We start from the raw sequence: 23,325 nt of genomic DNA, 5'->3' as shown, positions 1-23,325 counted from the left end.
TTGAATTGTCTGCAGTGTGCATGTGTGTCTCCATATCACTACTGTAAGTTTTGGTGAAAACTTGAGGATGTATGTGGTTACTTTACAGTGTATAGTATTGTTGCTTCATCGTATATTTACCGTGTATCTATATACAAACACTATAAGGTCTGAGCATCAAGAATCAACACATCAAAAAGAGTGAACATCAAAGAGATCAGCTTTCTTTTTTCTTCACAGATTATGACTGCAAACATCAAAGGGGTATATTGTGGATCATAGGTGATGTAAAACAGACTTGCATGTGGTTAACAATTAAAATAGTTAGCTATAATTTTAAAAATCATGTTCAAAACACATCCAGACACCCTTGAGACTAAGTGGCAAAGGAAGTTGTTAAGTTGCAGATAAGAACTGAATGACTGATTTTCACATTACAGTTTATTACAAGGGTTTATAAAATACCAAGTACATTTAAGAATCACTGTAAAAAAAAAAAAAGAAGGGGAAAACATTCATATTTTAACTAAGTGAAATGTGGATTTGTAAAAAGGAATAAAATATATGTACAGACAAACTCAACAATCAGAACATGTAGTCAAATGGCACTCAAAATAAACATACCTCGCAAGTGCTTCTGTTTATTAATATTAACTAAATGCAATGATAATAATGATAACCACAAATTATAATTATTACAATAACATAAAAACCATATTAACATTTAAACAGTGTACAATATAGTATAACTGAAATCCATATAATTCTAAATAGAACAGTATTTACCAACAGACTTTACTTATACTAGAACTCTATTCTGAAATATAACAAAAATAGCACTTAAAATAAGATTTATTACAATAATAATATTAATAGCAAGAATATTAGGATATTCGACAATGCAAATATGCTTTACCCATGGCTTTCTAATTGGTGAAATTCCTTGTGCAAGGGTTTTTGCACATTTGCTTAGAAATAGCAAAACTGTTGCTGAAGGTAGCGATCTACTCTCTGTTCGAAAAATGGTGCACTGAAAGCAGCAGACATTATTTTAATTCATCCATTCATTAATTCATAAAAAAAGATCAGTGGCATATTTTATCAAAGAAAAGTCCTTTGCGTGGCATGTAGAGGAAGTGAAAGAAGAACTTCGCACTTCCGCACTGGGGAATCCTATTGCCTCTCACTCAACTGCTTTTAAAGTCCCTTCAGAGGCATCTCAAGAAAACTCTCCTGATTGGTGGTTTATTGAGTGAATGACTGATGATTGTCCACTCCGTTCCACCACCATCTACTGTATTTTCAGTATAATTTCTTCATATATTGATGTGAACAGCAGAGGTCAGTTGGCACTCTGCTCCTTCATATAAATAAAAAGCGACTCCCAAAGCAGCATATACGACAGTTTACGACAGACTTTTTTTTCATAAATGTCTTCAGATATAAAAATTTGCAGCAGGAATGAGTCCCTCATTCCCTCTATAGCTGGTTTTGAGAGCTTGCACAGGTTAATTTTCTCTCATAGTCTCTGTCATTTATATATCTCTCTTCATTTCTCACCTCCTTTTCACGCTCTCTTAAAAAGAATATTATGAATTGTCACTTATGTACAGAGCATGTATAACAAGTACTGGGTTAGTCTGAAAGCTCCTTCTGTACTGCTAACACACCTGAGTAAATTACACAGTCATCCCATTCATTCTAGTTTACACTGCCTACTCTAACTGCTAATACCTTAGCTGAATAACAACCTGTCCACGCACGCAAACAGGCACGCGCGCACATCTGCACGAGAAAAACATGTTGTGTATTTACACATACACACACACATACACACACAAACCACACATACTGTATATACATATAAATGAACTCACCATCCAGACATTTGCACACAAACAAAAAACACTAATTTCAAACTATTTCAAGACTGATTCCTCCATAGCCGTCCTGCGCTGGTTAAAGCAGAACTGGCCATACCCTGTGAAATCTACATCGGCTTATATGACTGTCCCTTTAACCCCCCGGATCTGTCTTCTTTTCTGAAACCTTCCTCTTGTGCTCTCCTGATGTAGCAATACGTTCAGTTAAATTTATATATTTATGATATACTTCTTTACAAATGATAGACTATACATTTTTGGCAAATGAGTGTCTTTTACAGAACTTCAGGTGACAGCTCCAATTATGAAGTCTGTTAGTTCTCAGTCTGTCACACGGTGGCATCTAGCATGTTTTTCGGCTTGGCCATGATCTGGTTCTGGTTGGAGTCGAGGCCAAAGAATTTTACACGAAGGCCATCGGTGGGGTGTACCACGGGGACCGAAATCAAGCGGGGGAATGTCCGCGTGGCCAGCTCGAAGCGACTCCCTCCAGCTAGCTCCACGGCCAGGAGTTTGAGGAAAAGAGTCGCCAGCTGCTTGCCGAGGCAGGAGCGAACGCCGCCACCGAAGGGCAGGTAGTGGAAGCGGCCCTCACGATCCTCACTACGCTCTGGGCTGAACCGGTCTGGGTCAAAGGCCTCCACGTCCTTGAACACAGCTGAGGTGTCGTGGGTGTCGCGGATGCTGTACATGACACTCCAACCTTTAGGTACCTGTACACCCTAAAAGTCGGACAAAAAATTAGGTTAGAAGAAGTGTTGTTATTGTTAACTAAAACTAAAGCTACAACTATTCAAAATAAAAATAAATTTATATAGAAAAAACTTTACAAATTTTGCCTTGGCAACTAACTGAAATAAATTGAAGTTTAAACTGTAGTAAAATTACTAAAACTAAAACTGAAATAGATATAAATTAAAGATATATAGAAATATTTAAAAAATAATAAAAATGACAGTCACAAAACCAAATTACTAAAATTTCAAATTAAATTAAAATGAATACTGACTAAATAAAAATAAAAGCCAATTTAAAATATTAATAAATACTATTGCTGTCAAACCGACTCATCGTGGTTAATTGCATCTAACATAAAAGTTTGTGAATATATAATATGTGTGAGTATACACACACACACACACACACACACACACACACATATATATATACACAAACTTTTATGTTAGATGTGATTAATCGATTTGACAGCACTAATACATACTATAATAGTATATAAATAAACTAAAATAATGGTTAGAATGATAAAAATAGATGAGCATTGATTAGATTAACATCAATACAAAATGTTACAAACATTTTTCACCCAAAAAAGAGAATTTTGACATCATTTTTCAAAATCTGTATGACTTTCTTCTCTGATATTTTAAAGAACGCCGTGGTCCAAACAAGACTTGACTTTCATTGTATGGACACAAACCACTGAAACATTTTTCAAAACATCTTTTTTTGTTTCCCACAGAAGAAAGTAAGTCATAAATGTTAGGAAAGACATAAGGATAAGTAAATGATGAGAAAATGTAAATTCTTGGATGAAAGTAGCTGCAAATCCACAACAACTCACATCGAGCTCAAAGGTCTGCGTGGCAATCCGATAACCTCCGGACACGGGGGCAAAGAGACGCAGGACCTCTTTGATCACGCAGTCCAGGTACTTGAGGCTAAAGATACTGTCCAAGCGTAGTTCACCCTGGCATAGACATCCGTCGTGCAGCAGGCCGCAACTCCTCAGCTCCTCACGCAGCTTCTCCAGCACTGGAGGGTGTTTCAACAGTTGCATGATCAGAGATGTGCTGGCGCTGGCTGTTGTGGCAAAAGCAGCGAAGATCATCTCAATTGTGGACTCCTGAGGGAGAAAGAGAGAAGTTGATGTAACTCAATTAAATGACACTTATATATGGAAGCTAGTCGAAGATTTTTGACACTTCTGGCACATTTACATAGTTCCCTTTCGAGGGAACTCAACACTGCGTCGAGAATCGACTCTTTGGGGACGCTCCCTTAGCGTGCGCCTCTGAAGTATGAATGAAACTATTCCAATCCTGATTGGTGTTGCGTCATGACGTAACATGTGACGGCATAACCGGATGCATAAAAGCGACGCCGGCACACACACACACTAGCTTTTCGCTCTTCAGCCAAGCGCTCTATGTTACGACTGTCTGTCTTATTTGGTGTTGTTTGTCTATCCCTATATATATTATGGTCAGCCAGCATTTCAGAATGTGTGTGCACCCCTGTCCTCGTTTTATTACGGATGGGGACACGCATGTTTTGTGTGTGAACTGTTTGGGAGCGCAGCACGCCCAGGCAGCTCTCGAGGGAGCTGCCTGCGTACACTGTGAAGCACTACCCATGAGGGTGCTGCGCTCCCGGCTGGCGTGCTTTGATAAGCTCGGTCAGGCTCGCGTTCCCCGCGGTTCTGGTCCCGCGTCTGTTGAGGCGGCGCGGCGACTCAGATCGTGGGGTTCGCAGCGGGATCTTGCAGATGAGAATGTGACTGCTGCGGCACTTTCTCATTCTTCATCTGAAGATCCCTAAGCCCCTGTGAGTGGTGCAGAAGCCCGCGCTGCGGCTTCTTCTGCCCACGACCAGTTCCCGGTGCTTGAGCTCTCTGCGTCCGAGGAGGCAGAGGTGATCAGCATCGAGGATGACCGTGAGTCGAGCGCGCCAGTTCACGGCCAAGCTTATGAGGAGCTGGTGGAGGTTGTGACTCGTGCCGTGGCCAGACTTAACATCAGCTGGCCACAAGATGAGCAGGGAACGCGAGTAGTAAGCAAGTTAGACGAGCGTTTCCTGCGGCACAGGTCACAGCCTCAGCGCCGGGGTTTCCCGTTTTTCCCCGATCTCCACAAAGAGATCTCGAGATCGTGGGATAAACCGCATTCGTCCCGTGTCTCCCGTCCATCTGTTGTCGATTATAGCAATGTTGTGGGGGCACGGGATATGGGTTATGGGAAGATGCCTAAAGTCGAAGAAGCTCTAGCCGGTTATCTATCTCCTGAGTCGGCATCTTCCCTTAAAACCCCTGCGCTGCCTAGTAAGCCCTGCAGAGATACATCTGCTTTAATAGGCAGGGCTTACATGGCGGCAGGTCGGGCTGGTTCATGTCTGCACTCTATGGCTATCTTGCAGGCATACCAGGCCGATCTCCTGAAAGATTTGGATGAGGGGGAGGGGCCAACTCCTGAAGATATTCCTAGCCAGAGTGGTGGGACCTCTGAGGGCTGTCCCCTCCGTTGTAGAACAACCGAGGTTGTTCTCACAGCGGAGCCCTCTAGGAAACGATGTGAGTTGCCCGCCGTCGGTGACGCTTCGGGCCGCATCATATTCCAGCGAACGCACTGTGGGTCGTTTTTCTCGAAAAATAAAAAACGAGCATCAGTTATGGTCACGAAAATCGTATCGACTACACCCTGCCGGTCTTCCGCTTCAGGGGGTCGAGAAGGGTGCTCGAAAAACACCAGAGGCCAGTCTCGAGAGGCTGGTTCCCTTAGTAGATTTTGTAGAAGCTTACCAATATCCGGTTCTTCCGTTCGGCCTAGCACTCTCTCCCCGCACATTCACCAAATGTATGGATGCAGCACTTGCTCCACTGAGACTTCAGGGCATCCGCATACTGAATTATATCGACGACTGGCTCATTCTGGCCCAGTCTCGAGAAATGGCAGTTCGGCATTGAGATGTCGTCCTTGGCCACATTCAAAAATTGGGGTTGAGACTCAACACAAAGAAGAGTGTGTTAGAACCGTCCCAGTCCACAACGTTTCTAGGGCGTTGTGTGGAACTCGACTACGATGCAGGCACGCTTGTCTCCGGCGCGTATCGAGTCCATTCTGGCGATGGTGTCCAAGTTAAAGCTAGGCCAGGCCACTACTGTAAAGCAATTCCAAAGACTGCTGGGCCTCATGGCAGCGGCATCCAACATTATACCTTTGGGCCTTCTACACATGAGGCCCCTTCAGTGGTGGCTGAAAGCCAAGGGGTTTTCCCCCAAGGGGAATCCATTTCGTATGATCAGAGTAACGCGCAGATGCCTTCGTTCTCTAATAATATGGAAGAAACCTTGGTTCCTGTCCCAAGGGCCAGTGTTAGGAGCGTCATGTCGCCGGAAAAACCGTTTCGACAGACGCCTCCCTCACTGGCTGGGGCGCGGTCATGGACGCCCGCTTTGCCAGGGGTCTGTGGCAGGACCATCATCATTCTTGGCACATAAATTGTCTAGAGATGTTGGCTGTGTTCAGGGCTCTGAGGAGCTTCCTTCCAGACATCAAGGGTTACCATGTCCTAGTACGATCGGACAATACATCAGTGGTAGCTTATCTAAACCGACAAGGGGGACTCAGATCGCGCCCTCTGTGCAGACTGGCGTATCAGGTTATTCTCTGGTCCCAAGGGAAAATACTGTCTATCAGAGCTATGTATATTCCGGGGGTTCAGAATCAGGGAGCAGACATCCTGTCGAGGCAGGGGCTGAGGCCCGGGGAATGGAGACTTCATCCAGATGTGGTGAAGTTGATATGGGAGAGGTTTGGGCCCATGGAAGTGGATTTATTCGCGTCTCGAGAGACGTCCCACTGCCCACTTCTGCCCAATTCTCCCTCTCACATCCAGCCCCACTGGGGTTGGATGCCATGGTACAGGCCTGGCCGAGGCTTCGCCTGTACGCATTTCCCCCGATCGCTCTGCTTCCGGCAGTCCTGGAGAGGGTCCGTCAGGAGGGCATCAGTCTACTTCTGGTAGCCCCAATGTGGCCGACCCGGGTATGGTTTTCAAATATAATTTCGCTCCTGATAGCTCAGCCATGGCAGATTCCTCTGAGGAGGGATCTATTGTCTCAGGTGGAGGGCACAATCTTCAACCCTCAACCAGAGCTGTGGAAACTGTGGGCCTGGCCTCTGAGGGGGTTCAGTACCTAAACGCTGGTCTATCAGCCGGGGTGGTTGAAACCATACTTAGCTCTAGGGCTCTGTCTACTAGGAGATTATATGGCCTCAAGTGGAATGTTTTCGTTACTTGGTGTAGAGAACATAATTTAGACCCAGTTAACTGCCCGGTGGCTTCAGTTCTGGAGTTTCTTCAAGATCGTTTCTCTGCGGGTCTCTCCCCTTCCACACTTAAGGTGTACGTGGTTGCCATTGCGGCTTTCCATGCGCCATTAAGTGATGGGCCTCTGGGGAGGCACCAGCTGGTCATTCGTTTTCTCCGTGGTACTTGGAGGATGAGACCGACAACCAGGTCCAGGGTTCCTGCCTGGGACCTGGCAGTGGTTCTGGAAGGGTTATCCCTGGCCCCCTTCGAACCTCTTCAGTCGGCTTCGCCTAAAGATCTTACCTACAAATTGGTCTTTCTCTTAGCCATCACCTCTCTTAAGACGGTGGGAGATCTCCAAGCCCTGGCAGTGACACCAGCTTGCTTGGAGTTTGCCCCTGGCAAGGTTAAGGCCTTTTTGCACCCGAGACCGGGCTATGTGCCTAAAGTGCCTGCTAATACGGCTAGGTCTACGACCCTTCAGGCTTTCCATCCTCCACCTCATGTGTCGGCAGAAAAAGAGAAGCTTCATTTGCTCTGCCCCGTCAGAGCTTTGAGTATTTATCTCGAGAGGTCCTCTTCTTGGAGGAGGTCGGACCAACTGTTAGTGTGTTTCGGGTCACCTAGGAGAGGGCTCCCGGCATCCAAGCAAACCATTAGTAATTGGATTGTGCAGGCTATTGCCTTGGCTTATGAGGTGCGCAATTTGCCTTCACCTCTGGCCATAAGGGCTCATTCTACTAGAGGCATGGCGTCCTCTAGGGCCCTCATCTCGGGAGTTCCCCTCCAGGAGATCTGTGAGGCAGCCGGTTGGGCTACCCCACACACTTTTATTAGGTTCTATAGTCTGCACCTCCCCAGTACGCCTGGCGCACGTGTGCTCTCGTCCTGCTGAGTGCCTGAATCAGTTTCACTCCTGGGCAGGCCTGTCTTCGGTGCGTGGCCTAGTGGGCATTCGTTCCCCAAAGAGTCGATTCTCGACGCAGTGTTGAGTTCCCTCGAAAGGGAACGTCTCGGGTTATGACTATAACCCTTGTTCCCTGAGAAGGGAACGAGACACTGCGTCGTCCTGCCACGCCCCTCGAGGCCTTAGAGCGTCTTGCTTCATCGCTAGGCTAGTGTGTGTGTGTGCCGGCGTCGCTTTTATGCATCCGGTTATGCCGTCACATGTTACGTCATGACGCAACACCAATCAGGATTGGAATAGTTTCATTCATACTTCAGAGGCGCACGCTAAGGGAGCGTCCCCAAAGAGTCGATTCTCGACGCAGTGTCTCGTTCCCTTCTCAGGGAACAAGGGTTATAGTCATAACCCGAGACGTTATTGATGATTTGTGTTTGATTGCTGTTGTAAAACTTTGCAGACACTCATGTCTGTCATATTTAATTGGTTAAATGTCTTCAATGATACTGTTTGGGGTCAGCAGGATTTTTTATGTTTTTAAAAGGAGCTTTATGCTCGCTACGGCTGACTTGATTTGATCAAGAATCAAATATATTGTGAAATATTATTAGAATGATGGCGAAGCTGAATTTTCAGCATAATTACTCCAGTCTTCAGTATCACATGATCCTTCAGAAATCATTATAATATGCTGATTTGCTGCTTAAGAACATTTTTATTATCAATGAAATATTTTTGTGGAAACTGTATAACAAAAATGTTCAGGATTCTTTAATGATTAAAAAAGTTGTAACACTTTAGATTAGGGAACACTATTCATTATTAACTAGTTGTTTAGCATGCATATTACTAGCATATTGACTGTTTATCAAAACTATTAAAACCGCATATAAATATTCTGCATGACCATATTCTAGATCCCTTAACCCTACCCCATACCTAAACATAGCCACTACAACAATTAAGTTATTTACTATCAATAAGCAGAAATTAAGAGTTTATTGGGGGAAAACTCCTAATTAATAGTAAATATTAATATATAATACATATAAATAATATGTGTTCCCCAATCTAAAGTGTTACTGTATATATAAAATTGTCTAATGCAGCTACTTCACCACATTCTGACTGTTTCTAAATTCTTAGGACGGAGCTTCTTTATTTCTTTTCTTTCCTCCTCTCTTCTTTTTTCTTTGAGGTTTGGCAGCCATCTTACACAGGTTTCTTTTTTTTCCTCTCTCTCTCTCTCTTTTTAACTGCTTGCCAGTGAGTTGGTGTTGACAGGCCTGGGAGCCACTCCTGCCGCCACTGTCTGAGGAGACTACACATGTACCTTAGAAAAGAAAAAAGCTAAAACCTCTGAGCTGAGCGGAATAACCGGGCAACAATAGCCTACAGGGAAGCATTTATTGACTATTATCTGTATCATTAAATGTCTGTCATCCCGGTTTGGGCATGACACAAGAGAACTGAGCAGGAGAGAGATGAGAAATAAAGAGAGCAGTCAGTGGGTATAGTGTGCTGTCAGAGAGTCACTGTTCGCCTCTCAAAATCAAAGTGTTGACTTCCTTTTTTGCTTTAATATGTAATTAAGTTATCACAAGTTGACCTCACACTGAAAACAAAATCATCTGGTGAAAGAAAATTATCAGTAGAACGAGACTGGAAGGATGACTGTGTGGTGAAATCCATGAACAGTTTGATGGATATGTAATGTATAGCATTAAATAAACATGCCATCTCAAATTGTCTTGAAATGTGTCTTTGTTTGGTGATATAATATCTCTGTTTTACTGTAATGAGACAGCACATTGTGTCAAAGAAGTCCATGCAGACTAGGCGGCTACTCAATTTTTAACAGGCTCCAGCATGCCTTTCTACTGAGCTGCCTTGCTTTCTACTGCCTACAGGCAGCTTCTTTCTGAGAAAGCATTCTAACAGAAGGGAAACTCTTTAGTGACTGACTTGAAACTCCCTACATGCACTACAATGATCTTAACAGTCACTCTCACACGACACAAATAGAATTCAGTAGGCAAAGTGCACAAGAGGAGTTCAAGTTTGATTTCCCATGGAATTTGACATATTTGACGTATGTTGCTACACTAATGACATGAAGAAAAGACAACACCATCAGTCTGATGAAACAATTCATGAATAGGTTTCAGTATCATATAGCTGTGTTTATAATCAAAATTTTTCTCACCTCACAGTAACTGATCAATGAAGTTTTATTCACTATGTTTATTTTAAATATCATGATTTTTAATAATTTTGTTGAATTCTGCTTGGAACAGTCTTCACAAAGTAAAGCGTGCATATGAGGCCTTAAAATTATGTTTTGGAAGTTGGAACAAAGATGTATCTATGTTACCATCCAAAGTCGCGAATTTAACTTTAAAATTGAAATATCCCATAAAACATTTGTGAATAAAGCACCATTTCCATCCCATGTGTTAAAGCGAACAAAATTGTCACTTCCTGGGAAATTGGGGCAAAATAACTGTAATAAACACTTGCACCTCAGAGCGTGCAGATGAAACGCTGTCATGATATCTTGCGTTCGGATGCCTGGTGTTTGGAAATGTAATCATGTGAGACGCTTCAGCTGAGTGAATTAAACCAAATCATTCATGCAAGTTTTTTGTTGTGCATTGAGGGATTTATTTGGTAAATGTGTTTCCATCTTAGTTTATGCGCATGTTTTCTTAACGGATAAAAAAATGTATCCGCCTCAATTGAGCCCATAAGTTTTTTATGCGCATTTTTAGTATTTCTGCGCTTTTTGCCGTTTCCATCTAGTGTTTTTTATGCAATATCCCAAAATGCACATAAAAATATGAAGCATAGCTAATGGTGCTACGCTCACCTTCAGCTCCTGCATCGTAAGCTCTGTGTTGTTCTCCTTGGCGCTTTCTAGAAGCACATCAAGAGCATCGGTGTAATCTTTCCCCTGTGTGTGGAGTGGTTTCTCTCTGATGGCTTTTTCAATGCTTTTCTGGAGTGAGTCTCTTGCGCGAATACCCTGCAAACACACAAAACAAGTTCATTAATTAAAGTTTATTAGTATTGTTTTATCTCTGTGTACCTAATTCACAGAGACAATCTAATCCATTCCTCTATTTTCAAGTGATTTAGACAATACCTATTGACATTTTACCTTCCTATAACCACTAAATGGCAGGTCGATGGGAAGGCTAAAAACGTTCTCCACAAAATCCTGGAAAGTGTGGAAAAGACTGCACATCTCCTCTTCAGAAACGCGGAAACCTAGGAGCACACGCACCGCCATGTGGAAGGAGAGCCGCTGGGACTCACGGTACACGTTGATGGGCTCAGGATTGGAGCTCCACACCCGCAGGTTTTCCTGAATGACCAGCTGTATCTTGGGCAAGTAGCTCTCCAGAGCCTCATGACTGAAGACTTTAGCAAAGATCTGAGAAACACAAGTGAAAGTGCTTTCAGTCTGCTGTTTTGCAAAATGTGATAGAGAACAAATATGACATGATAAATTGTTTTGCGATGAGTTGTTGGCTTTATTAAATTATTTAGCTCAAAACTGGATCTGATCTTCATAAGAAGGATGTATTTTACCAAAGACACTTAGAAAATGATCTAATTGGGCCCAAGAGAGCAGTGGAAGGGATCGGCTTCCGAAAACATGCAGATTTATGAACCTGTTTAGATATGTAACAATATCAGACAGCAGACGTACTGTTCCAAAAGCGCTAAACATTTGTTTAAGGAACCTGCATTTGTAGAACTACACTTCCCACAATGCAGCTGGCCCATGAATCACATCAACCGTCACAGAACAGCACATCTGTGCTCTACAGGCAAGAAATGTCATGAAAATATTATCCTGAAGCCACAGTCGGGACTTAAAGGCCAAGCTTATTTGTCTAATAGTATGAAGCATGAAACATTCTCATTAATTCTGAAGTCCTCACTATTTTTGACCAGCTCATACTCTTAACTGCCACTCACCTATACCTCCACCTCTCTCTCAGAATATCTGTGAGAGTTTCCCTCTGCATCAGCAGTGAGGGTGAAAGGCAAAGGTAAGATTTTCCTGGCTGCAGCAGCGCATTTCTAATGTGCTTTAGTTGTGCTGGTTTGTTTAGTGAAATAACATCCATGTTCCACGACTAACAATAGCACTTTTTATATGCCATCTCGTTCCAAATACCTCGTCTCTGCCTCGCTTTTTTTCCAGTAGTAAAGGGAAGAAGGCGGAGACTTGTGTGTCCTCCTCCTGTCTCTCCTCACGTCTGACTTTCTTTTGCCAAGGCCTATTTCTTTATGTCTCCTTTCCGTGCTGTTCTTCTCTATCTCTAACAATTAGCTGGCTGTTAGTATATCATTTAGTTATTAAAATCCTATTTCATACCTATTTATACCTAGTCCTTCTCCCTGTATATAAAACCTCCAGTGATCTGTCCATGTTTCTAAATTACTAACATTTAATCTTTTTCTGATACGTCACAGCGGATCACATGTGTGGAGGGGGGAAAAACGATTGGCTACAAGCATGTTTGCATCACACATCTCTCTTAGCTACTAACTATACACTAATATATAAATATTACACCATATTTATACTGCTTATTGGTTTGGGAATTTTGAAGGTTACTATTTTCCTATTGCGATTCTTTGCGTAGTAGACAGACGTCAGTCAAGCTCCACTAATGCCAGTCCCCATTATACAGGATTTAGAACACTACTGGAAAAAAAACAGCCGCCTGTCTTCATTACAAACCGTGACTTCTTGTACTGCACTTTCCACACTCACATACACACGGCCTTTTAAAACTCCCCCACCCTAATAATTTCCATATGTCTTGAATTATATGAAACAGCTCAAAGCTGCTGGTTTGACCAGAATGTAAAGACCTCTTTATTCTCTCCCCCAAAGCATTCACTTTCTTTACACTTCTCTCTACTTTTCCAATCTCTCTCTCTCTCTCTCTCTCTCTCTCTCTCTCTCTCTATCTCTCTCTCTCTCTCTCTCTCTCTCAGTCTCTCTCTCTCTCTCTCTCTCTCTCTCTCTCTCTCTCTCTCTCTCTCTCTCTCTCTCTCTCCCCGCTGACTAAAACAAAATCTCTCATTCACAGGGAGAGCACTTTGGTATAGGCAGGTGAGTGTAGAATTAAGATCCTGTGCCCTCTACTGGCCAACCTAATAAATTCTACTAAATTCCTACCAAAACAACTGTTTGATAGGTCTAACTGCTCTCTGGCTACTTTTTGAGGTCTGATTTGGTTGTATCTAATGTTAATCAGTGAACTGTAGTTGTGCATCTTGTTAGTAATACAAAGCCAGTTTAACATTAAATGTAACTTGTCATATTCTATGCAGTTGTCACTAGCTACATCAAGGGCTCTTGGGGCCATTTGGATCCAATGCTTGCACTCAGCATATCTCTAGTATGTGTAAATAGCAATAGTCTTCAAAGAGGCAGATTGGGATGTCCACGAGGGCTTAGGGGCAGAACTTGTTGATGAAAGTACCCATCCAGTCAAAAATATGGAATTCTGTACATCTCCAGAGATGTTGAAAAACAAACGAAAATACATTTATGACATTAGTGTGCAAAGCGGGACATTGGAACCTAGTTGAAGGGGGTCCATAAGGCGGTCTTTGTCTGTCTGAAGCAGGCTGACTAATTAGCAGTCATTAGGGAGTTTGCATGAGGCCCGGGACCTGGAGGATTAACCAGACAGATTACACCCCGCTGACCCTTCAATGGAACAGGTGTGTGGGGTGAAACTCAAGCCTCCAAGTGACTGAAGAGGACCATGGTCTACAAAAAAGCTATTTTGTCCCAGAACAATGGGTTGGATTTGAGGAGAAGCTAGTTATGAGTGTAATCCTCCATGTGGTCATTGTGAACAGACTGTTATGCGTAACAGAGGAGCAAGGCATTGTGGGTATCTATCTCCAAATCTGGACCTATGGATAGCAGACCATTTCCATTTGACCTTCTATCTTGTTTCTTTCACTCCATCTCTCATTCTTACTCTCTGTTTTGTCTTTTCACTAATTCAAAACATTTTTCACTGGCAAGGCAGGGAAATGGAGCACACAAAAACCATCCATTAGGAGATAAGGATGGTTCCCACACATAATAAAACTACATTTGTGTAGTAAAAAACTGGATATGGACCTTTCTCCTTTTGCGGTGGATGTCTCCTATAGAGTTGGCCAGACTGTTGGGACCCAGTAGAGTGCTGGTGCTTTGGGGCCAGTCCACAGTGACCAGGCTGTGCTCTCCCATCAGAACTTTACGCACATTCTCTGCCCCCGTCACCCGGATCAGCGGCCGCCCGAGCAGATGGGTCTTGAATACGTTCCCATACTTCTGCCTCCTTGACGCATGGAAACCTGCACCCTGAAAAAGAGAAGCAGAAAAGAAGGAAATACATTAGTTGCAGATACTCAGAGGCATTTAATTGTGGAGCAGACAAAATGTTTGAATGCAAAATGTTGTTTACAGTTAAAATTGTGTTATATTAGAGTGTCGTATTTGCTAAATGGACCGGATACATTTCATTTGATGTTAATTGGTGAACTGTATGTAAAAAATTATGTTAAAAATTATATTTTAAATATTATAAATTAAATATATTTTAAAATTATAAATATTATATAAAATTAATATTTCAAGGGTATAATTTACCTTTTAATTCATTTTTAGAAGACAATACTGCAAGTACTGTACAATAGTGTAAATATTATGATTTTAGTATGTTTAAAAAGTATGAAAAGTATGGTGTCACCCTCATACCCGAAACATTGGCGCTGCGCTTTTTCTGCCAAGCACAGCCGTCAGTTTTCCACCATAAACTGAAAAGCATTTTTACCTTTGTAGATCCAATTGAATGATTAACCTTTAGCCTAGCAATAACCCCTTTAAATTGAATACAACACTGTAGGCTAAGAGATTTCTGTCTGAATGTTACAGATGTAATGAGGTGTTAGGGCTAATAGGTATTTGGAATGAAGGGTGTTAGCCTTGTGGGATTAGCCCTCTTGTTTGTTTTTGTATTGTAAGGGCATATGGGTTCCATTCACAGCATTCTTTATGCAGTTAGGTCAGCTTTAGCTAAGAAGTGGCTCAAGCTTAGCCTTTAGGATCAGAGCCTTTGCTAAGAGAAATGATCTGAGTATATGAGCGCAGCCATTAGCTCTGAGAAGTTGGCGTGTCCGAATGTGCTAATCAGCGAGGAATCCAGTACATATACTGCAAACTTTCACCTTTCACCCCTTAACCTCTAAAAAATTTAAGAACAAGCAGAGTGATTACCCCCAACAACCTGAATGTTACGTTTAAAGTGTTACAGCAACACACTTCAGGCTTTCTCAGGGCAGGACACATAAACCTGAATATGTCTCATGCCCATGCTTTAAGTGTAGCCATAACATCTGCCTGACTGAAATGTTGTAACGTTGATGCTGTATGTACATAATTTAATGCATTATTTTACACAGTACTAAAGTAAAACTATTTCACTAGTGATTCAAGTTCATTCTAATTTATAGTCATTCAAGCACATTCAAGTTCAGTTCAGTAGTTACAAACATGATAAAAACTCTAAGCTTTTGGAGTGAGTTGCTCCGTAAAACACACACAGTAATTGTCTCTAGCCCTCGAGACTTTTGCTGAGCACATAAAGACGGCCTGTAACCTCTCAGCCTCACACACACATACTGACCCCATGGCAGGAAGTGGCAGTAGAGCTGTTTGCTCCCCTTGCCACCCACCCCCCTCCCCTTACCAAATTTTGTGACCAGTTTCATTAAGCACACTCCAACACTCACACTCTTATTTTCAGGGATAAATTTAGCAGCGAAACTACTCTGAATACACTTTACCTCTCCATGCTATGTGCATGCCTCTGTGTGTTAATGCCTGTTCAGTCCAAATGTGAAATGAATAGCCAACCAGGGTATTTAAACCAAAAAACACTAAAACAAACGCCATGTGGTTAAACAACAAGTAAAATTCATTCCAGTAGCTATCACAGAGGAACAAAAGAATAGAGCAAATGCAAGAATCCAGTTAGCCTCTGCTGGTAGATGCCGTAACTACACCATTCTGCAAACAAGTGACATCTTTCTGCTTTCTCCATTAATGGCCATTCAAAACTAGCTGTGTATACTCTGATGTTTTTATTTATTTATTATCATTGACAGATTTCCATATGGAGGGCTTTTATGACATTTACGGCTCAAATTATAATATTACTTATGTTCAGAACTGAGAATGAGCAAAGATTGTGAAATTCAAACTGCATATTTCCGGGAGGTTTTATACCCTATTCAGAGTATATATATGGACAGAGAAGCTCATGTCACACTGACTTCCCCACCATCTCCTGGTCTTAAATATAAGGGACAGGCCCTGTGCATATTGCTGCTTTAACTCTGAGGGCAAGCACTTTCCAACATCCTTCCTGTGTCAGTCCATTAACCAATCTCTTTTGAGATGGGCAAATAAGCGTTCCACCCCTTTTTGTGTATTTGTGTTCTGAGGTTGGGTTTCTCACCTCTTTATATAAACAAATAAACAGATTAGTTCATGAATGATGTCTTGAATGTAAATGTACGTGCATCATCTAAAATACATTGCATTCTTATTTTTTTCCAAACATCTAATAACGCGAAAACGTCTGTCATAAGTCATCCTAACATCTGACAGCGGATGCTTTAGTTTCCCAAATTGAATTATCTTGTGTGATCTCACTCATGCTCTTTTACTCTCTTCTCACCTTGCAGCTTGCACTTCCATATTGTCATAGACCTTAAATGACAAACTTAGCTCATGACTGTCTGAGATCTCTGAAGACTTAGCAAATGTCTTATGAGCCACATGTGCCCCTAAAACCCAACAACAAATTATCAGCTTAATTAAATAGTGAGACTATAAAATCAAACTAACAAGATATATGCACATTAAGGTTAGACAAGGTCAGACAAAAGGGGATTAAATCTCACTTTTTCAACTGCTAAAGTTTAACCCGACCTGGCTGAACATGGGGGAGAATATATGGCTGTAAATCCTGCAGTACTGGACGACTTAAACCATATTTCACACTTTCACACTTCTCTTTCTCAGTTTTCACAGAATTTTCCAGCAAATGACTGTTTTGGGGTTTTATAGTTTTGGCGGGATTATATAATATCCAATGCCTTTTTTGGTTCCTCATCAGGAAGAGGTGAAAGAATTCCAGATTCTAGAATCATAACCGACCAATCGGAACTTCAGAAAAGTCAGTAAGAAATGTTTTTAGATTGTTTTTCTAAAACAGCATGACCGGAGTTTCCCCCAGAGAAACTCTGACCATGGCCAAACAGACACATGGCATCCCGGGACCTCGCCAGGTGTTAGAGAGGGGGCACAGGCACTGCGTGCACAGTGTGTGGGGTGAGAGAAATAGTCACTGGCCAGCTCACAGCCAGGCAATACTTAAAGACACAGGATTTCACATATCAGGTGAGTGTGAGGGCAAGAGGTAATGCTGACATGAACAACCACATGCACACACACACATCCAAAAGCAATGCCGGGGAAGAGGGGGGAAAATAAATGTAGTATCTTTCACCACATGGTGAGAACTGAGTTTGTGTGATGATGGATGATTGTGTGTGTGCGTGTGCATGTGCGTGTGTGTGTGCGTGTGTGCGTGTGTGTGTGTGTGTGTGTGTGTGTGTGTGTGTGTGTGTGTGTGTGTGTGTGTGTGTGTGTGTGTGTGTGTGTGTGTGTGTGTGTGTGTGTGTGTGTGTGTGTGTGTGTGTGTGTGTGTGTGTGTGTGTGTGTGTGCTCACCTCAGCAGTGGGACCTGTCAGTATGAGAGAAAGAAAGGAGCCGTTTTTAAACTGACAGACTCAGGACAAGGCCGTCTTTCACACATGCCCCAACATGATAGCACTGGCTAACTCTCTCCCTCTGTTGATTTCTGTGTATAAACACATTTATGCACAAGTGAACTTGTAATTTGTATTATATTATGTTTGTTTATGGTCTTTGTTCTGTCATATTTCCCCTTCAGACGATTTCTATTTTGACGTCATGTGTAACCTGCGTGAACTTGGTGTGTTTGATCATTCTGGGAACAAGAAAGTCCATTTTAAACACCACATGCTGTCATCCTTACCAGGGCCTTTTTTCCACCTCTCCCGGAGTAGTGAAACCGTGCAATGTATGGTCACACACTACATCACCAAAAACACATATACATTTCTCACATCTACATGTGTGTATTTACACATGTAGGGGCCAACGGTTCCCTCTTAAACAAGTGTACACAGAAGGGCAGCCAGAAAGGATCCAGTCCTGACCTGTGTAGAACAAGTGGAAAGTACAAAAGACAGATAGAAGATGGGAAAAAATCATGTGTTTTCTAGCTTGAAAGTGAATGACAGTGAGGTGAGCAAAAGATAATGTGATTAGAATGGTTTCATGTTCACAGTCTACTTCATAGAAAAGTGACTCGTCAGACTGGAAATAGCAGAACAGGTCGTGAGGCAAAATGTGGAGACAAACGCGCTGGGCTTGGCCGTGCAGATGTCATTTGGCTAGAAGGTGAGAAATGTCCTCCCTCATTTCACAAGGCCACAGAAGCTCAGACGTGCAAAGAACGAAAATAAAACAAAAAACCCAAAAGGGTCACTGACGCACAAAATCTCCACACACCCTGGAAAAGCAATGAGGTAATAATCTGCAGCTTACTTGCACTGTCAAACACACGAATCCGGCCGGTGCGTCCGTCCACTTCTGCACGCATGCATGGTTACAGATACAGTTACTTTGTTGTATGAGCTCATTTTCTTAAAAACCAAGTAAAATCGGCTGTCACTCAAATTAAAGCCTGTTTGTTTTGAACGAAAGCAGATTGAGTTCAAGAACTCCGTTAGAGGTTGGGGTTAGATGATCTTCAGCGATAAGACCGAAAAGCTTTCCACAGTCGGACCCCGAAACACATGTCAAACGTCACTTGGGGCTCTTGGGAGGAGAACATCTGTGTCAGAAGCTCGAGCAGCTGCATAGTTTTTGTCACTTTTATCCTTGATGTATATGAAGCCTTAAAATACGACTGAATTAGAAAAACAAACAGACAAAAAAAATAACAGATTCTTGTATTTCAATCAGTTAAACAAATCACAAGTGTTTACATGTGTGTTCAGTTATGTGATCTTCGACCTCACACAAAACATGCCTGTTCTATACCTTTGGCAGTGAAAGGGTTAACTCGCCACGTTCAATAGTTTATTTTATTTTTAAAAGAAATTTATCATATATTTTACAAGGGGGCGCAATAAAGAGGACCGCTTTTCTCCACTGGCCCATTCCACACAGGACTAAAAATACAAATTTCTGTGTAAATTGGACACCAGTCGAGCCTCCCACTACATAAATGTAGCCTTTGTGTGCCAGTGGAAATGTTATACAAATGACCCCTTTATAAAAATCACAAAAAAAAACTTTTAATTATATTTATTCAGATCAGCTACGGTTGACCTAAACGCAGGGGTGCTACGCAAGGGACTTTGGGGTGCAATTTCATATGCAGTTTGAATCACCCCGTGTTTCTTAAGCGTACGACCGCCATAAAGAAAGACGAGAAGAAAAAAAAGATAGATTGAGCAGGGGGGTTTGAAAAGTGTACGGCAAGTTTAGCTTGGCACATCGTTTAGCTCCATGCTCTTTATTTCTATCACTCATTATTCTGACCCTTGTCCTTAGAACCACTGTGTGTGTGTGTGTGTGTGTGTGTGTGTGTGTGTGTGTGTGTGTGTGTGTGTGTGTGTGTGTGTGTGTGTGTGTGTGTGTGTGTGTGTGTGTGTGTGTGTGTGTGTGTGTGTGTGTGTGTGTGTGTGTGTGTGTGTGTAGTTGGCTTAGTCTAGGGACTGCTGTGTTTATTAGTTCGGAGCGGCAGGTAACTGCGCGGGGGGAGTTCTCCATACGTTGACCCACAATCTCAGTGTAAATAAAGATAATATGTCCATTTACTGAAATAGCCCGTTGGAATCTCACAGGATGTGTGCATTGGCCCGTCTCCATTGGGGTATAGACAGCATTTCTGCAAAGAGAGGGCGGGAAGAGCGAGCAGAAGCAGTATGACTTGAGGTCCCATCAGTCACCCTTGGATGTACCCACCAAAGAGGGTGTGCTTGGGGACATATGACTATGCATAAACGAGAGGAGATGTGGGAATTTTCGGCAACGCAGTTGGAATCAGCAATCGGGACCAGAGAGAAATGATCTAGCTTAATGTCGAACGAACAGCAAAGCCCACGAAACAATTAAGTGCAAAGAACCTAAATGTTGCGAGCTGAGAGAATGGGCTCCCCTTTGACCTGGAAACACTTTGTGGAGAGAGATTATGGTTGTTCAGTGCAGTGTGAGCGCTCACCCCGGGGACCCCCTTTTCTTCTCTTTTCTATCCCCTACCTTCCTCCTCCTCCCACTACTGCTGCCAAGCCCCCTCCGCTTCCCCCCCCCCTGTCCCCTGTTCCTAAAGACAAGAGGCTGTTTGAGGGGTTGGTGGTGCGTTCCAGAGGTGAAAAAGGGGCCACACCGCACTGGTGCCAGTCATGCCCGTTTCATGCTCGCTAATCCCGACATGCCCCAGGAGAGAGCCAGAAAGCGAGAGAGAGGGGATGCTGGAAAACTGTTCCTAAATCCCCCAAGTCTGTATAGGCCAATCTCTCTGGAATTCTGATCAGAGCCCCAAGCCGTGTAGTCTTTGTCCCAGGGTGTGGGTGTGTTTTTGACCCCCTGGTGGGCGGCTTTATTGCCACCCAGACTGGAGCGATTTGGGTAAAGGTGGAGACGTGGGGTAGGGGTAAGTGTAAGGGTGGGTTGCCCACTGGGTGAGCTGTGCAGTATCAAGGAGTTATTGCTACTATTGCAAACCAGTGCATATTTAATTAAGGAGTTTATGAATTCATAGTTATCATTATCTTAATGTTCAATCTGAACTCACTATAACTCACTAAATCAGCCTACAAAAAAGTAATGGCCCTGGAATAGTCCTAGTTAATTTTATGCTCCATTTCAGCCAAAACTTGGAGCACAGATGAGAAGGGGACAAAGTAAGAATGTTCTGACCAGATATTTCTTGTGGTCACCTGAAAAAATTCATACACAGACAAAATACAAAATCCTTTCATAACGGCAGATACACCACAAGAGAACACAAAAACGTTAGATTCCTCCAAGTCCATAAATCTACGTCAATCACAGATTTGACCCACTTATGGATTCAGCTGCTGCTTCGCGGAGTCTTGAGGCGACAGACAGAGATATATGAACCAAAAATGGGGCTAACTGACAAAGTTATTGCGGTGTCTTAGATTTATTGTTTAACATGGATGGTGTAAAAGCAGTGCATGTTTTCAGAAGCACAATAAAGAGAGGTATCAACAATTCAAATTGCATGTTTGCATGGGAGCTCTCAGTCCCCTCGCAGTCCTGCATGCCGCTGTAGAAATAAGGAATGACAAGTTTGCCACAAATGGATCAGTCCAAATCCTATTGATTTTAAATATATTTTACATTTTAAATATACCTCTGAGATGGAGTCAAGCCTGTATGTTTTTGTAGAGAGCCTGCCAACTGCACGGAAATTCTCTTCTGGATTTCCAGCAAGTTTGGAGAATCTATTCCTGACCAGAGAATTTGATCTGTACACCACTCAGACCAGGACATTCCTCCCTATTGAATCTAAGGAAATCTCAATTTAAAGCAACCCACTCCAGCTACTGCAAGCCAAAGTCCAGGAACACCCCTGTGCGCACCATGGATTTAATGTAGAAAGACAATTATTTATGATTTTTACTCTATGTATTTTTCTTCCTTTACAGTTTACGGTCGTGTGATAAACTACTTTTATAAACCACATACACACAACACACATATTGTCGGCCACTGGGCTGATTTTTAGATACCCTGTATGTACAGTATGCGCACTCCGCGCTGTCTGGGTATTATGACAGAACGGCATCATTCACAACACGCGGGCTCTTCTAGAGTAACCGGCGTGCGTAATTACACAGAAGCTCAATGAAAGCGCGACACTACCTGCCCTCGCAATCAATCTCATCCATCGCGCCAAAGAGAGTTTATGCGCGCTTCGACAAGTGGGGCTCAGTGGCTGTGTTCTCGCGCGCATCGGAAGCCAAGGACTACAATATTTCTGGAACTGAGCGCGGCTTTCTTGGCAGCCGCAAACAGGTTGTTCCACGTGGATTGAGTACTGGCTGTATGAAACAAAAACTGACGGCTATCTAAAAAAGAAAGTTTATTAACACCATGGAAATATGGCACGGATTAAATTGCACACGTGGGAATAACTAACCAACAGGCTGTTCTCTTTTTAACGCGCGATATTACGCACGAGCAAACACGTGCGAAAAATCATTAGTGGACGTTATCCTACTCTTTATGTGTCTTTTACAATCCTTTTACCTACATGGAGACTATATGCACTGATGAACGCACGAACCCGCGGTGCTTGGCGCGCACCTCAGCAGTGTGCGTGCGACAGCAAGGCGATTGGAAACTTGGAAAGACACAAGGAGATGGAGCTCTTACCTGAAAGAACCAATGGCATGTTTCTCCAATGATGGGGAACCCCATGGAGCCCTTGGGCATGGGCAGCTTGCAGCTCTTGTCCCGTGTTGCGGTCCATCTCAGCTGCCAGAGCTGCTGGGACACGGCCAGAAGAAGTGCCATGGACACTAAACACGCAGCCAGCGTCGCCAGCGCCGAGACCAGGTCAAAACTCTCGAAGAGCATGGCTGTGAACGTCCGGGGGCTGTTTTCAAAGACCTCTTTGGAGTGATGAGCACTACAGTGGTTAAGCCTTCTCAGGAGTAGGCTATATGAGTGACTTGCTGTGTTAGATATGATTTGCTGCTACAATTATTCTAAAAAGCAAAAATAGCTGAGCAGATTCTCTCACCAAAAGGCAACGCAACAAAGTTCTATAATTAATAAATTGAAGTGTTTAATTAACACAATGCTGGATATTACAAATCGATCTTAAATGTTTGTATATCATTTTAGATTTTGCAAATCGCTGTCCAATATTCCCGTGAATTTTAAATTAAAAATGTAAATTTGGAGTGAACTTGTCAAACTTGAGTTGGAAATTTTGTTTTAAATCCCAAACTCTTTTAATTACTTTTTGAATAATAATAATAATAATAATAATAGCAATAAAATGGTTTTAGTTATTATTTAAAAAAAATATTTTACAGGAAAACTCGATACAATATCTTTAAATGCACTCAATTTCAAGTAATGGTCATAAGGAAGACGCAGAAATCAATGAAAGAAATAATCCTCCGAAGTTTGATGCCTATGAGCAGTAAAATCTTCAGATGACTGTAGTGCGTCTCGCTAGCCCTTTTCTGATGCGGTTTTACTCTCTACCTCTCTCTTGCGCTCTAGCTCTCTCTCTCTCTTCACCTACAGTTTCTCAATGTGAGTTCGAGTCGCAC

At 42.6% G+C, this 23,325-nt stretch overlaps 1 protein-coding gene across 1 annotated transcript; it reads right to left on the bottom strand.

Annotated features, from left to right (window-relative positions):
• Positions 1 to 405: 405 nt before the first annotated feature.
• On the bottom strand, positions 406 to 23,325 carry cyp26b1 (cytochrome P450, family 26, subfamily b, polypeptide 1). Its single transcript, XM_077228235.1, has 6 exons — positions 22,415 to 23,325; positions 13,982 to 14,206; positions 10,976 to 11,251; positions 10,685 to 10,840; positions 3,445 to 3,726; positions 406 to 2,584 (listed from the first exon to the last, which is right to left on the bottom strand). The coding sequence occupies exons 1-6, from the start codon at positions 22,616 to 22,618 to the stop codon at positions 2,192 to 2,194; spliced, it is 1,536 nt and encodes a 511-aa protein (XP_077084350.1). The 5' UTR covers positions 22,619 to 23,325; the 3' UTR covers positions 406 to 2,191.

Source organism: Siphateles boraxobius, unplaced genomic scaffold, assembly GCF_051911475.1.
Source record: "Siphateles boraxobius isolate OS27281-9 unplaced genomic scaffold, OSU_SipBor_1 130, whole genome shotgun sequence".
In the NCBI taxonomy this organism is placed as follows: Eukaryota; Metazoa; Chordata; class Actinopteri; order Cypriniformes; family Leuciscidae; genus Siphateles; species Siphateles boraxobius.
Note: the sequence above shows the minus strand (reverse complement) of the source record. Positions and strands in the feature narration are given on the sequence as shown.

Excerpts from the sequence above, each read along its gene's own strand:
- cyp26b1 (XM_077228235.1), bottom strand. The coding sequence starts at position 22,618 with ATGCTCTTCGAGAGTTTTGACCTGGTCTCGGCGCTGGCGACGCTGGCT. Across the intron at positions 11,252-13,981 it reads TCCACCGCAAAAGGAGAAAG|ATCTTTGCTAAAGTCTTCAG; the intron begins GTCCATATCCAG and ends TGTGTTTCTCAG. Across the intron at positions 10,841-10,975 it reads CATTTAGTGGTTATAGGAAG|GGTATTCGCGCAAGAGACTC; the intron begins GTAAAATGTCAA and ends GTGTGTTTGCAG.